The sequence below is a fragment of the Salmo salar genome, chromosome 01, assembly GCF_965601325.2.
Source record: "Salmo salar chromosome 01, fSalSal1, whole genome shotgun sequence".
Taxonomy (NCBI): domain Eukaryota; kingdom Metazoa; phylum Chordata; class Actinopteri; order Salmoniformes; family Salmonidae; genus Salmo; species Salmo salar.
The window spans coordinates 142,526,710-142,541,489 of NC_138291.1; the positions used below are offsets into that span (position 1 = coordinate 142,526,710).

The following is a 14,780-nucleotide window of genomic DNA, read 5'->3' on the forward strand; positions in this document are numbered from 1 at the left end:
TTCCCAGTCAGAGTTTGTTTTTTCCCCCAGAGTTCCCAGCTGTCTTGAACTCACTGAAGTCATATTTCCTATTTCCAAGATTCCAGTTGTTTTGAGCGCAGCAGGTCATGCTGGATTGACAGCATGGCCAATGTTGAACATTTATCCTTTTAAGCTTGGAAAAGAGACCCTTAAACCCAGACTTGGGACCACACACCCACTCCACTGAATAGCAGGCTAGTGATTGCATTGCAATGCTTGCAGTTAGCCACTGATTGCTTCCAAACCACTCATTGTTGAATTTGCCAGTAGATTTTCAACTAGATTCAGGATGACTGCTAGCTAAGATTTTGAAAGTACGATGTCAACATGATCAGTCCAATCAAAGGTACTGTAGATATAACGTGATTTCACATTTTATCTCTGGTCAATGACCTTGAGCCTTCTTGGATGAGCACTTCTAATGTAGCTCTATGGCAGCGTCCAAGGGGCTTGAATTTTCAAGATATACCCTTACATTTTGCAGTGACGTATTGTCCCCATGAGTGACAGAACAGAGCCAATCACAGCGCAACTAGAGAACATTACCAACCCCTACGCTCTACATTTTCTGCTGGCTGCCCCACCACCACAGAAAGAGCTAGGCTGAAACACCTGCATTTTGGAGCTGCCTTACTCAAGAAAACAAAAAAGAGACCATGTTTGTATGTGGCTTTATAAACTCTATTATGATTTTATTTTTTTTACATTGTTTGCAAACTGATATGTGACACGTATTAATGCCAAAATAACATGCAAAACAGGCTAAATAGGTGGGGCTCAAAACAGGTGGGTCTCTTTCCCACCTGCCCTGAATGACGACTTTCCACTGAACCTGTTGTAGAACTTGCCGCTGATGCTACTACTTGGAAAGATTAAACTATAGAAAATAACTTATTTGTAACCTGCTTCTTTATCATAGAACCAAGAGAAGGTGAAGGTTATAGATAAATAAGTCAAGAAATTAGGGTTACAATAACTACTTTACTATGTCCTACTACTCACTGATATTGGGTCAAGCATTTGGAAGCCTGTCAAATCATTCACATACTATTATAAGTGACCAATTAATCACAGAGTGTGAATTCTTTCATGATTTTGATGCTCACAGAAGCATCTTACTCATCTCTATGGGATCAAAAAACTACTTTAAAAAATACAAATAAATCTTCCACATCCCAAAAATACATTTTATAATATCACTCCGATAAACTATAAACAATGATACACCACTAAACAATATTAACACACCAAGCTAAATAAAAAAGTAATCGTCACACAATAAATCCACTGCAGCAACATTTTACAAAGAGAGGAGATCAAGAGGAAACATCATTAAGTCATCCATCTCCTCCTGAAGGGCATCAGCTTTCTCATTCAGCAGCATCTGAAAACAGACGCCACAGGAGGACAATGATCAAACAGAGTACAACTTCTGCAAATGCTCGTCACATCTCAATCCAATTTTCTACAACCCTTTTTTGTGTTCACTCTATATGAATTTAGGAAGGAAACAACAGCACAATTGTACGTATACTAAGTATTTGACAACAGTCATACTTTTGCCGAAGCAACAATCTGATTTGCTTGCTTCTTGAAGAGGTTCTCCACAGTCTTGGCGAGAACGTTTGGGTCAGCATTGGCCAGATGAGCCAGTGTCTTATATCCAGCATTGTACAGCTGCTTGGCTCTTCTCTGTCAAAAGCAGATAAAAAGGGTTACAAGCATGCAAAAAACATCTGGAACAATGCCAGAAAACTTTGGCTAGGACAATAGCTCTTATGACTGGATACCAAGATGTTTTTAATGGACCTTTTGTTGCCAGGTAGGACATTATGATGATCCTATAACGCCTAAAAAATGAATTGAGATTTTTTTAAAGTCTGACCTCCATGACTCCTGCTACCTCCATGAGAGGGATGAGCTCGGCCTGGACACAGTAGGTCAGCCTGCGGGTAAGCTCAGTCAGGAGAGCTTTGAAGGGCCAGAACTCTTCCAGCTCCTGATAATACAGAGAGATCACTGTGGTCAAAAGAGAAAGCAAAAGAACATACATCTTAGGAGCTATTTTCAGTAGTGGGCGTCAGGTAGTCTAGACGTTAAGAGCGTTGGGCCAGTAACCGAAAGGTTGCTGGTTCGAATCCCAAAGCCAACTAGGTGAAAATCTGTCAATGCACCCTTGAGCAAGGCACTTAACCCTGTTAGTCAGGTAGTCACCGAGTTGTTCAGCCACGACTCGGTGAAACATAAGATATTACAGTTTTTAATGTCCCGTTGGTAGGATAATCTTGATCGTAGGCCATCGATTTTATTTTCCAATGATTGCATGTTGGCCAATAAAACTGAGTGCAGTTTACTTGCTCGCCTATGAATTCTCAGAAGGCAGCCCGACCTCCGCCCCCTTTTTCTCCATCTTTTCTTTACGCAAATGACGGGGATTTGGGCCTGTTCCCAGGAAAGCAGTATATCCTTACCGTCAGACTCCTTAAAGAAAAATTATACCAAGCAATAAAAATAAACACGAAAAAACGCAAACAAAACTAACAAAATAGCACAGTTGGTTAGGAGCACGTAAAACGTCAGCCATCCCCTCCAGCGCCATTAAACAATGGCGACTGCTCGTTCTCCGACCGCAAGGCACTACAGAGGGTAGTGCGTACGGCCTAGTACATCAATGGTGCCAAGCTTCCTGCCATCCAGGACCTCTATACCAGGCGATGTCAGAGGAAGGCCCTAAAAATGTTCAAAGACTCCAGCCACCCTAGTCATAGACTGTTCTCTCTGCTGCCGCACGGCAAGCGGTACCGGAGTGCCAAGTCTAGGTCCAAGAGGCTTCTAAATAGCTTCTACCCCCAAGCCATAAGACTCCTGAACATCAAGCCACTCTCTGTTATCATCTATGCATAAGTCACTTTAATAACTCTACCTACATGTACATATTACCTCGATAACCGGTGCCCCTGCACATTAACTTTGTACCGGTACCCCCCTGTATATAGCCTTGCTATTGTTATTTTACTGCTACTCTTTAATTGTTACTTTATTTCTTATTTTTGTATGTATTTTTCTTAAAACTGCATTGTTGTTTAAGGGCTTGTAACTAAGCATTTCACTGTAAGGTCTACAGCTGTTGTATTCAGCGCATGTGACAAATACAATTTGATTTGTAAGTCGGTCTGGATAACAGTGTCTGCTAAATGACTGAAATGTAAAAATGGAGGACTGAAATAACAAAGCTTTTGTCTTTTCAGGGCACCTCTGTGAAACACTGCTAAGAGTCTAGGATGTGGCTCTGTTTGGACGGGACCCAATAATATCATATATGACATCAATGCTGGTAGCTACCTCGGTGAAGTGCAGCACGCAGGAGCAGAATACTGAGGAAGAACTGAGTAGTGTCTGGATGAAGCCCCGGCTGAGCTGGAACCTGTCAGCCACGCTCCACAGGTCAGTCTCCTTCAGCAGGGACAGCAGTACCAGGGCCAGGTACAGCCGACTCACCACCACCTGGTCAATATTCTGGGGGAAAAGAGCAGAGGGGAAGGACCATAGAAGTAGAATTATTCCTACTTCTATGGCAAGGACAGCATAGTACAACAGAATGGCACAGAACTGGCTCACTGCAGTGTTGCTACATTTATTACATGAATGATCAGTTGTAGAGAGCAGATGTAGAGAGCAGATTTGAATTCACGTCACAAGATATTTAGGGTTCATTATCTTCATGACTTAAATTAGTTAAGTCTGCCTTCCATCTAGGGGTTAAAAGGAGAAAAAAAGCTAAAAAAACAGGATTAATCTAGGGATAAACATAATGGTTATTTTAAACCAACGTACTTAAGTATAAACCCTCATAATACCTTAAGCCAATGATAGTCTCTCAACCTAAGTAACTGTGAAAATATTACACCATTGATTTAACAGTACTTAAATCATGCCATGCTTCCTCAATACTCTTACCTTCTTGACATTCTGTCCAGCAGCCTTTCTAGCAACAAAACTTTCAGACACACCAACTGCTGCACACATCTTTTGCTCCGCAGCTGATAACAATGTGAACTGGAATTGATAAGCAAAACATACTCTTACACAATAATTGTGGTACTAAATACCGCAGAAGACAAACTATTGCACAAAACAATATTATTTATACAAAATGTACTTCATTATTAGATATTTTCATTAAACACACCAGAAATGCATAAAAACAAAATTGTTATTTGAGGTATTTTACCTACCAATCTAGGTTTAATTTACGTGGACAACCAAGAAGCACATAAGACCTGGGCTCTAACCTGTCTGAAGTAGACCATCCAGTCAGGCTTACACTGGGAGACCATGTCATAGGGTGTGACCAGGTAGATGAGGTGGAGGAAACTGTTCAGCATCAGGCTCTCCAGGCCTTTAGACAGGTCTCTATACAGGAGGTCACAGTAGGTCAGATCCACTGAGCCTGAGGAGTTAAAGGTCAGATACACTAAACACTGTAGCATTGACTCATAGAAAAAAAACATGTCTCTGTAACAGGATTTAAATGGATTACTATGAACAATTTCCTTGTATGGTAATAGAAATGAAATGAACACCAGTTCTGGCGAGTTTGAGAGTAGTTCACCTTTGTAAGTAGCTCTTCCTAGCTTGGTGACTTGCAGAGTCCCATCTTGTGGCTCTGTGGACACGGTGACGAGGCCTTTCTCTTTAAGCAGCTCAACACACTCCTGTGTCACCTCCCACAGGCTCCTCTCCAAGCACACCTGTTTCTCCTGGACAGACAGCAACGTGCCACTCATGAAGTCCCTGATCTGCTCTAAGCTGTTCGTGATCTGAATGGAGACAAAAGAAAACCGGCAAAAACAGTATCATCAATTCATTCATTAATATATTCCTGATTTCATTCCTTTACTTCGATTTGTGTGTATTAGGTATATGTTGTGAAATTGTTAGATATTATTTGTTAGATATTCCTGCACTGTCGGAGCTAGAAACACAACACCCGCAATAACATCTGCTAAACACGTGTATGTGACCAATAACATTTGATAAGACCAAGTTCTTTGCTAAAAAGAGACATTTTAAAAAGGGAACTGGATTTTTCTGTAATTCACTTATGGATATTTTTCAGAAGTACATTTAATCCAATGACGGATAGGATGAGACTCAGGACACCCTTTCCGTCGCTATGCATTAGATTGCTTAGGCAGATTTCCATTGGTGCGGATACAAGCTTCTTGACCTGAAAATACAAAAAGGTGGACAGGATCAATGCACTAGATGAGTCTGCTATAAAATGTCAGAACGTGGAAACATAAGGACCGGATGTCACTACATAGTACTACATGCATAGGTTTACTGTTATGGTTGTAGCTGTTATTTACCAAGACTTTGTCTTTGTCCTGTAGGATGAGGATGCTCTCTCCATGAGTGTCTATCCCGGCCCGTCCAGCCCTCCCCACCATCTGCTTGTACTGGCTCCTCTTCAGGAAGTCTGCCGCCACGTACGGAGAACGCAGAATCACTCTGGTCCAAACACACAATGATGGATCCAATCAAGTCCAGAATAAATGTCACTATCTAACACAGAGATGCAACTTTTGTTGTGACATGCCTCGTGAAAAAAGCTGCTCGTTGTCGCCTTAGAAGCAGTAAAGTAGTCGGACAGGTTATGCTTCCTTGCTTTGACTTGCCTCCGAGCAGGTAGGTTGATCCCTGCAGCCAGTGTAGAGGTGCAGGTGAGGAGACAGAGAACCCCTGCAGAGTAGGCCTCCTCCACCAGCTTCCTCTCTTCACTGGTCAACCCACTGTGGTGGTAAGCCAGGCCGTACTGCACCGTCTTCTTGAGCACCGGACACAGGGAGCCGTTCCCACTGCTCCTCAGCTCCCCCAGCAACACAGCCTTCTCTGCCTGCTTGTGCTGGATAAAGTCCCTGGAGAATTCAAGAAGAAGTGGCATGTTGCATCAATCACAAACCACACAATCACAACCACTGGACCGACTGACCATGATTTGGAGTACAGAGAAGAGAAATATAAAGATGTCTTTTTACTCTTTCAGATACTTGCAGATCATCCCAGCCACATTCTCACAGTTCTTCTTGGTGGGACAGAAGACAAGGCAAGACTGGCTTGGAATGACCTCAGTCACCAAGGCAACAATGTGATCCTGATCGATCTTCTGCATGGCACTGGAGTACTGGAAAACAGAAGAATTAGACAGGTGCTAAGACTTCAAATACAATGTGAGTCAGCCTTCAAAAGCTGCCTGCCTGGCACTGGAGTCCAGTATATCTTTAAATATATATAACTGATGGCTCTTCAAATCAAATGGATGATTATACCTTAAAGTTCAGGAGCCGAGAGAACCTGAAGCACTCCTCCTCCTTGGGGTCCACCTCGTATATGATGTCCTTCAGTTTCACATACTCCTTCAGCTCAACCTGAAACACCATGGCTATCAGTGGCCAACCATCACAGAGACAATGGAGAAAACAACACGCAATGCAGCTTCTATTGGTTTTAACTAAGCTTTCAAAGAATACGTTGGCGATTTTCTTGTTGTATGTGGACTCTCACAAACAAGGAGGCATACCACAGAGGATCAAACAGCATTGCGTAGATCAAGCCTGTGGTTAGGGAATATCATACCGGTCTGAAGTCATTAGTGTAGTTCTCTGCCTTCAGAAACTTCTGTATATCTTGGACATTGCCCAGAGTAGCACTCATTCCAATGATCTGAGTTGACTCTGTAAAGAAGAAAATCAGTTTCCCACACATTTTCAAAACATCTTCCTTCACCATGAATATGATGAGTATGAATGAATATGAATATGATGAGAGTAAAATAGCAGTCACACTTACTACTGATATATAGCACTTTGGCTAGAGTCATCTCAATGATAGCTCCTCTGCTACCATCACCCAACATGTGGAGCTAATAAGAAGAGATGGAGTGGCATAAATAATTGGATACTACAGTACAATATAATTGATTGCGTCAAATACACAAGGCATCAACAGATACATTGTTTGTGTCTAGTGAGTGGCTATTCTATGTTTTGTAATGATAACATCTCAGATGTTAATGTAATAAGATATTTGCATACCTCGTCCACAACCACCAGCCCCACATTGTCCAGTCTGTTAGCCTCTATGAGGGAGTTTACCAGGCCGTGTGCCTTCTCTATAGTGGCAATGTACAGGGACCTCTTGCCCCTTCCCTTCACTGGAGGGAACCTGCCCTTACTGCCAGCATACTCCTCCACCATGAAGTCTAGCTCCAGGCCAAAACTGGCCAACCCTCGAACCTGGGAATGCATGCAAAATACAGTGCTCAGATTTGCCATTGACATACAAAAATGTTTAATTATAATCCCTTTGTACAGTTGGATGAAAGAGGAATTATATACATTTCATAAACAAAACAATGACCACAATACCTTCTCCTGCACTAGAGATACATAAGGCAGGATGAAAAGGGCATCCCTCTTTCTGCACAGAAGCTCTTTGAGGATAAGAATCTCAGCCACCAAAGTCTTCCCACCACTGGTGGGAAGAGAGTAGATGAGGTTTCTCCTCTGCTGAACTGAGTCCAGGTTTAGACAAGTTTTCTGCCATTCTGAAATATAAGAGAGCATTGTTATTGATGATACTCTAATATGAAGCAGGGCAAGAGCTCAAATTACTCACACTTAACAAGACAACCAGACACTTTGAAAACATAGCCATGTTAAAGTTGATACAGAACTAGTGAGGACATGCAATTAGACAGGGAAAAGGAATAGAAATCCATTCACCATATAAATCTTTGATTCCTTTGAGATTGCATATCAGCTCCTTCACTTTGGTGGGAAGACCAAAGAAAGGCCCAAGGTCTGTTGTCACCATGGAGACAGATTCCATAGCCTGCATGGCAACACTGATCTCCTCTGTAACTACGGCCTCCTTCTGCACTGCAGTCCGGGAGACACTAGAAGGAGTCGCTGCATTAGCCATCATAGCTCTCTTCAGATGATCGGACACGCTCTTCCTTGCCTTGGGGGCGATATGCCTCTCATTTCTATCTTCAGTGCTGACAGACTTCTCAGGATGTCTCATAGGCATGGAGGTTTTGTCCTCATCTGTACAGCAGTTCCTGTCTGCTGTTTGGGGATCTTGTAGAAAAGCGAGTTGTGAGCTTGGCATGTCTAGGAAAGCATCATCCGTGAAGTCCTCCAGGAATGATTCTGTCATTGAGTCATCACATGATTGTTTTGGACAGTTGTCCGTTGAAGACTTCAGTGAAGTGAAGTCAGGGTTCCCAGCAAGCAGAACCACAGGGCATCTGATGCTGGTTGTATGGTCAATGTCATGCGGTCTCATGTTCTGCCCTACTCTATCGAGCTTTGCCAGGGAAGAGCTGTCGTTTACAATGCTGTCATAGTCCCCAAATAAGTCCTCAGTGTCACTGCAGTACTGCAAAAAAGCAATGTTAAGAAACAGTAAATGCACTTGTAACTCACTCAATATCATGTTGAAATTACAGTAAAATCATCAGACCACATGAAGTGTATAATACACCATTGTGATATTAGTTAGCTACCCACCTCACTGAACTTTGCATCCATGGATTGGTCCATAGCTCTGGAAAGCTCTATCTGTCCCGTGTTGTCAGGACATCGTCGTCCAGAAGCACTAGTCATTTTCCTTGCGGGCGTGAGATGACTTATTCGTCTATCCCTGGACCTCTTCTTCGAGGACAGCCGTTTTACTTTGATTTCGGCACTCATTGTCAAACCTGACTCTGTCGGACAGCCTCACTGACCATAGCCTAAGCAAACACTAGTAGCATCCTAGCTATGTTGGCATGCTAGCGAGCTACTAGTTAAGTAACGTTAGTAAATACAATACAATCATGTTGGCTGACAGGGTGAGCTCCCCAATTCATTTGCTAGTGAGTCAAATTGGCTAACTGAGTGAGTTGGCAAGCTATCTTGAAAAAAATTAGATAGCCAACGTTATCGTCAGCTAACTTAACGCTAAATGTTAAGTGAGCAAACTCAACCGTCTTTCGTTAGCTGAAAATAGCTACATTGACTAGACATGGTTAAAACTTGGCTTACTATTAAATCGTCTTTAACAACCGAGAATACAAAATATAAAATAGAGAATACATTTTGAAGAGTAACTAACCGGATACATACAATACAGACGACAATTATGAATTTGTAAACGTGAGTCAATCATGAGCCAATCAGAGACGAGTAAAGATAGTAACTATAAATTGAGTCGGGTGGAGAACGGAACCTTTTTTCCGACCTATTGATTCAATCAGTCTATATGTGCCGTACTGTATTTGAATATTAGATTCATTATATTCTATGTAAGTTTTACATTTTATGTGGAATTTGTACAAACTATCACTTCGAAAATACATTCATTTTGGGAGGAACGTTTGATCATGGGCCAACGTTACTCGCTGGTCGATAGAGAGGGGTTTGCGCCTCTACGGGGTAATGTTTCGTGTTAATTATTCGCATGTGGAAAGCAATGCCGAGACAAACGGAGGAGGAATGGATGGGAAAAGAGAGGGAGTAGAGGTCTAAGAGAGTGAGGGAAGAAGAGGGTGAGCTTGAGTCGGAGAAAAATTGTGGGAAAAATTGAGATTGTTTGTCAAAGAAGAATGGTAGAAAGTGTAAGCAGAGGGAGCTGAAGGCAGGAGTAATTGAAGTGAATTAGGGTGAAGTATCGGAGGTGGTAGGTGCGGTAAAGTTATCGGAGACCGAGGTATGCACCGAGGATCAGGATGAAGAAGAGTCTGACAGTAGGAGTGAAGTTTATGGAAAAAGTGGACTCTTGCCTTTCGGATGATCCATTTGTGGTTTCACAGTGGGTGAAAAAAAGAGTTGGGTCATGTGGAATCGGTGAGGGTAACTTGAAGTGGTCTAGTGATAATTGTTTGTGTTTCTGTTGAGGAAGAATGCGCTCCAAGTAAAACGAATGGGGGTAAGTAAAGTGAAGGGTTTCGTTCTCAAGAAAAAGGCACCAATGAAAGGAGTGATAACTGGGGTAGCAGTAGATATAAACGTTGACCAGCTGAGGGCAAATATTCCCGGTGTATGTGATGCTCGTCGTTTGAAGCATACAGGGTGGCGAGATTGGGGAAACAGAGTAATTGTCTGTTCTTTTGAGTTTTGAAGTTGAGTCTTTGCCTGACAAAGTGAAGTTAGGATATATAAATTATCCTGTACGAGCGTATGTGCCGAGTGCGTTAAGATGTTACAGGTGTCAAGCTTATGGGCATGTGACATCAGTGTGTAGGAGGGAGGGTCCAAGGTGTGAGAAATGTGCAGAAGGGCATGAGACAAAGGAATGTGTAGTATTGGGGAAAGTAGTGGAATGTGTTAATTGTAGGGGTTCCCATTGCGCTGGGGATCAGACATGTCCCGCGCGAGAGAGGCAGTTTGAGGTTTCCAGGGTTAGAGTAGAGCAGAAGATGTCATATGTTGAGGCAGTGAAGAAAGTAGAGAGATGGGTTAAGGGGGAGGAGTGGTGAGAGTAGTAGAGATATACCAGTACAGAGGGATAGGCCAAAAAGTGAAATATGTTTCAGTAAGATTGGCTTTTTATCTTTTATAGCAGTGGTTATTAATTATACTGCAGGGATGGATCGGAAGTCTCAGAAAATAGAGGTTGTGGTGGCTGCTGCTGAGAGGTATTTGGGTGTGTAAGAGTTACAGGATGTATTAATCCTTTCAGGGTGATGGCATGAGGTAGGAATAAATACATTTTTTTTAAAAAATTGGGGGGGGGGGGTGGTCATTTTATCTTATACAATTTTGAAACTAGTGAGTATAGTGTTAGATGGTAGGGTATTTATTTAGTACATTATTTTTCAAGTATAAGGGAGTTGTACTCCAGTCTAGTAGATGGCGGTAATGTAACAAATTGGATGTCAACCGCTGTTAAATCTCATAGAAGAAGATTACGTCAAATAACATCCGGTTCTTTCCTTCGCAGGTCAAGAATGTTTGCTGTCCGAAGCTTTCGATCTTTACAATTTACATTTTCACAGCTTGGAGGCACACGTAAGCATGCTGTTCTATGTTTTGAATTAATTGCATTGCTAGGGATACAAGCATGCTTATACTGACCTTTATAATCACTAAGATAACCTATTAGCTAAATGGATAGCTAACGTTAGCTAGCGTTAGTTAACCTCTAGCTGTGCCATCCATCATTAACTAGCCAACCACATGTGTCGTTGTCTATCTGGCCAGAGCAACCTGTATTTATTTTTTATAAGTTAATGTTTGCTTTACTTTTTATCACAGAACAATTTCTCAGAAGTCTGTCAGGCTCGTCTAATGTAGTCCAGAAGAACGATGACATGGTAAGCCATTTTAAAGCCACCTATTAACGTTAGGTAGCTAGCTAATAGTGCACTCTTTGAAAGGTAGCTAAGTAAAACGTTATCAATAGACGAAATGGATCCAGGATTACGTTTTTAAATGCAAATAGAACTTGATTTATATGTACCCTTAGTGCTCAGGGATAGCTCTCGAGAACGGTATACCCAGCTTTAAAGACTCACTCCATCCCGCATACAAAACAGCTGGATCAATGAACTACAAATACCGACGCTCTGTTGTAACGTTTAGGAACATTAGTAACCCCCGCGATGTGGTTTTGTAAACGATTAGAAGTGCATTATCACATCAGCGAGAAATAATCTTTCAATTACAAAATATACACTTACTCTATGCAGTTTAGCCAAGTTGCATCCTGCAGAATTTTAAATAACACTGGGCAAACCGAGGTATTAAGCTTCGCTCCCCAGCAATGACTGTACAGTCGTGGCCAAAAGTTGAGAATGACACATTCATTTCCACAAAGTTTGCTGCTTCAGTGTCTTTAGATATTTTTGTCAGATGTTACTATGGAATACTGAAGTATAATTACAAGCATTTCATTAGTGTCAAAGGCTTTTATTGACAATTACATGAAGTTGACGCAAAGAGTCAGTATTTGCAGTGTTGACCCTTCTTTTTCAAGACCTCTGCAATCCGCCCTGGCATGCTGTCAATTAACTTCTGGGCCACATCCTGACTTATGGCAGCCCATTCTTGCGTAATCAATGCTTGGAGTTTGTCAGAATTTGTGGGTTTTTGTTTGTCCACCCACCTCTTGAGGATTGACCACAAGTTCTCAATTGAGATTAAGGTCTGGGGAGTTTCCTGGCCATGGACCCAAAAGATCGATGTTTTCTTCCCCGAGCCACTTAATTATCACTTTTGCCTTACGGCAAGGTGCTCCATCATGCTGGAAAAGGCATTGTTCATCAAACTGTTCCTGGATTGTTGGGAGAAATTGCTCTCGGATAATGTGTTGGTGCCATTCTCTATTCATGGCTGTGTTCATAGGCAAAATTGTGAGTGAGCCCACTCCCTTGGCTGAGAAGCAACCCCACACATTAATGGTCTCAGGATGCTTTACTGTTGGCATGACACAGGACTGATGGTAGTGCTCACCTTGTCTTCTCCGGACAAGCTTTTTTCCGGATGCCCCAAACAATCGGTAAGGGGATTCAGAGAAAATGACTACCCCAGTCCTCAGAAGTCCAATCCCTGTACCTTTTGCAGAATATCAGTCTCTCCCTGATGTTTTTCCTGGAGAGAAGTGTCTTCTTTGCTGCCCTTCTTGACACCAGGCCATCCTCCAAAAGTCTTCGCCTCACTGTGCGTGCAACAATTGAACCGCTCTCCTTGAAGTTCTTGATGATCCGATAAATGGTTGATTTAGGTGCAATCTTACTGGCAGCAATATCCTTGCCTGTGAAGCCCTTTTTGTGCAAAACAATGATGACTGCATGTGTTTCCTTGTAGGTAACCTTGGTTGACAGGAAGAACAATGATTCTAAGCACCACCCCCATTTTGAAGCTTCCAGTCTGTTATTCGAACTCAATCAACATGACAGAGTGATCTCCAGCCTTGTCCTTGTCAACACTCACACCTGTGTTAACGAGAGAATCACTGACATGTCAGCTGGTCCTTTTGTGGCAGGGCTGAAATGCAGTGGAAATGTTTTTTGGGGTTTCAGTTCATTTTCATGGCAAAGAGGGACTTTGCAATTAATTGCAATTCATCTGATCACTCTTCATAACATTCTGGAGTATATGCAAATTGCCGTCATACAAACTGAGGCAGCAGACTTTGACACAAATATACATTTTCATTCTCAACTTTTGGCCACGACTGTATGGAAGCAACTTTGCTTCCATACAGAACTGCGATCAGCAAGTGTATCTTTTTGTATTTGAGCAATTATTTATCGCTTCTATGTAAGTAAGTTATAAATGTTTCCAAAACTGTTGTGTAAGACGTATTTGCATTTAGATAGAGCTTTGTCGCTCTGTCTGCACATTATGCCTGAGCTAATCATAATGGACATTGAATGACCCACTGCATCCATGCATTGGAGTCATGAGAAGGGCTAGCTTAAGGATTAACATTCATTCATTCCACCATGTCAAGAGAATTATTACTTTTTTTAACTTGATTTGAAGCTATATGTCATTTGACTACAAGGTCTATGACAACTACATTTGTCGTATGGATTTACATAAAACATTTACATTTATCTCCCTAGCCTTTACAGATGGAGAATCCATACAAACAACCACAGAAGGGCTGCATTCTCTGTAACATCACAGTGGACTTCAAGAATGTTCAGGTCTGTCATTAGACTACTGTATTAAGTGCAGTGATGCGCAAATATCCACTGTTTATTTATAATTTGCCAAATTTTTCTCCAAACGTCTTTCCAATAGCTGCTGTCCCAGTTTATATCCCCACACACAGGAAGAATTTACGGCAGGCACATAACAGGTGAGAAGATGGTCAGGAAAAATGCTGAGAATGTACACATCAGAGCAGAGGCTGTCGTGTCATGGTGTTTATTCTTTTCCAGGTCTATGTGGTAAGAAACAGCGGGAGATCGGCAAAGCCATAAAGAAAGCTCATTCGATGGGTATGCCCTCAAATCACACATTTTATTATTGACTGTACACTCCAAACCAACTCATTCACTCAGAATCCCATTCTGAATGTCTGCACTAAATGTGAAAAAAATGTCCACAATAAAAAGATGCAGATATGGATTTATGGGACAGTAAATTTATTTTTACAAAATTGAGTGCAGAGACATTCAGAATGGGATTTTGATGTAATATGAGTTGGTTTGGAGTGTTTTTTTTTAACATTCTTTATGCATTGTAGTCGCTCTGGATAAGAGCGTCTGCTAAATGATGTAAATGTAGTCCATGGCAAGCGATGGCAATTTTCTCTGTAATTAAAGTTGTGGGATCAACTACAAGCACAAAGAGTGAATAACGCCACATGAGAAAATGTGTGAACAATATGATCAAATCTTCAGCAGCTTTAAACTTCGAGGTTGCTCTGTAATAGTTTCTCTTTGGAAACTTCAATGGGCCATCTATCACTACTGACCAGAGGATTTGTAATAACATTGTGTGCTACAGAATTGTCTGGCTCAAAATGACCATGTTTTGATCATCTAGTGTTTCCTATAATAAATACTGGTAATATTTTCCTCCACAGGATTCATGTCTGTAACCCACAAGAACCCACATTTTATGAAAGATCCAAACATCTGTGACATCCGGCACTTGGAGTAACTGTGTCCGCCTGTATTGTGGCGCTAGTCTAGTATAGATACTCTTATCTATTAAAACATTTCAATGTGGAAGATTGCTTGTTAGTCTCATCTT

The 14,780-nt window shown here is 41.7% G+C and overlaps 2 protein-coding genes across 6 annotated transcripts; one reads left to right on the forward strand and one right to left on the reverse strand.

Moving 5' to 3' along the window:
• Window positions 1-680: 680 nt before the first annotated feature.
• Window positions 681-9,251, reverse strand: helq (helicase, POLQ like). 2 transcript variants are annotated; one of them, XM_014129380.3, is made up of 18 exons: window positions 8,598-9,250; window positions 7,809-8,466; window positions 7,452-7,630; window positions 7,119-7,319; window positions 6,874-6,946; window positions 6,661-6,758; window positions 6,354-6,452; window positions 6,063-6,208; window positions 5,703-5,942; window positions 5,394-5,535; window positions 5,147-5,251; window positions 4,634-4,841; window positions 4,314-4,471; window positions 3,979-4,077; window positions 3,364-3,537; window positions 1,907-2,020; window positions 1,579-1,713; window positions 681-1,405 (listed from the first exon to the last, which is right to left on the reverse strand). In XM_014129380.3, exons 1-18 carry the CDS (start codon window positions 8,778-8,780, stop codon window positions 1,322-1,324), a joined length of 3,096 nt encoding a protein of 1,031 aa, XP_013984855.3. In that variant the 5' UTR covers window positions 8,781-9,250; the 3' UTR covers window positions 681-1,321. The 2 variants fall into 2 exon arrangements, 1 of the variants encoding a protein (XP_013984855.3); XR_001319296.3 differs by lacking the exon at window positions 681-1,405 and having other exon boundaries at window positions 1,907-2,040; window positions 8,598-9,251.
• Window positions 9,244-14,758, forward strand: mrps18c (mitochondrial ribosomal protein S18C). Of its 4 annotated transcripts, none has more exons than XM_014129407.2 (7): window positions 9,244-9,373; window positions 11,011-11,078; window positions 11,325-11,383; window positions 13,640-13,723; window positions 13,821-13,878; window positions 13,961-14,020; window positions 14,611-14,758. In XM_014129407.2, coding segments are annotated over exons 1-7 (408 nt in total). In that variant the 5' UTR covers window positions 9,244-9,371; the 3' UTR covers window positions 14,688-14,758. The 4 variants fall into 4 exon arrangements, with proteins under 4 accessions (XP_013984882.1, XP_013984891.1, XP_013984870.1 ...); XM_014129416.3 differs by having other exon boundaries at window positions 9,293-9,616; XM_014129395.3 differs by lacking the exon at window positions 9,244-9,373 and adding an exon at window positions 9,551-9,914.
• The last annotated feature ends 22 nt before the right edge of the window (window positions 14,759-14,780 follow it).

Bases quoted from the DNA above. Each gene is read 5' to 3' on its own strand.
- mrps18c (XM_014129395.3), top strand. The intron at 11,384-13,639 runs GTAAGCCATTTT...TTATCTCCCTAG, and splicing joins TCCAGAAGAACGATGACATG to CCTTTACAGATGGAGAATCC. The intron at 14,021-14,610 runs GTATGCCCTCAA...TTTCCTCCACAG, and splicing joins AAAGAAAGCTCATTCGATGG to GATTCATGTCTGTAACCCAC.
- helq (XM_014129380.3), bottom strand. From the start codon at position 8,780: ATGAGTGCCGAAATCAAAGTAAAACGGCTGTCCTCGAAGAAGAGGTCC. The intron at 8,467-8,597 runs GTGGGTAGCTAA...GCTTTTTTGCAG, and splicing joins TGGATGCAAAGTTCAGTGAG to TACTGCAGTGACACTGAGGA. The intron at 4,472-4,633 runs GTGAACTACTCT...TTAACTCCTCAG, and splicing joins AGGAAGAGCTACTTACAAAG to GCTCAGTGGATCTGACCTAC.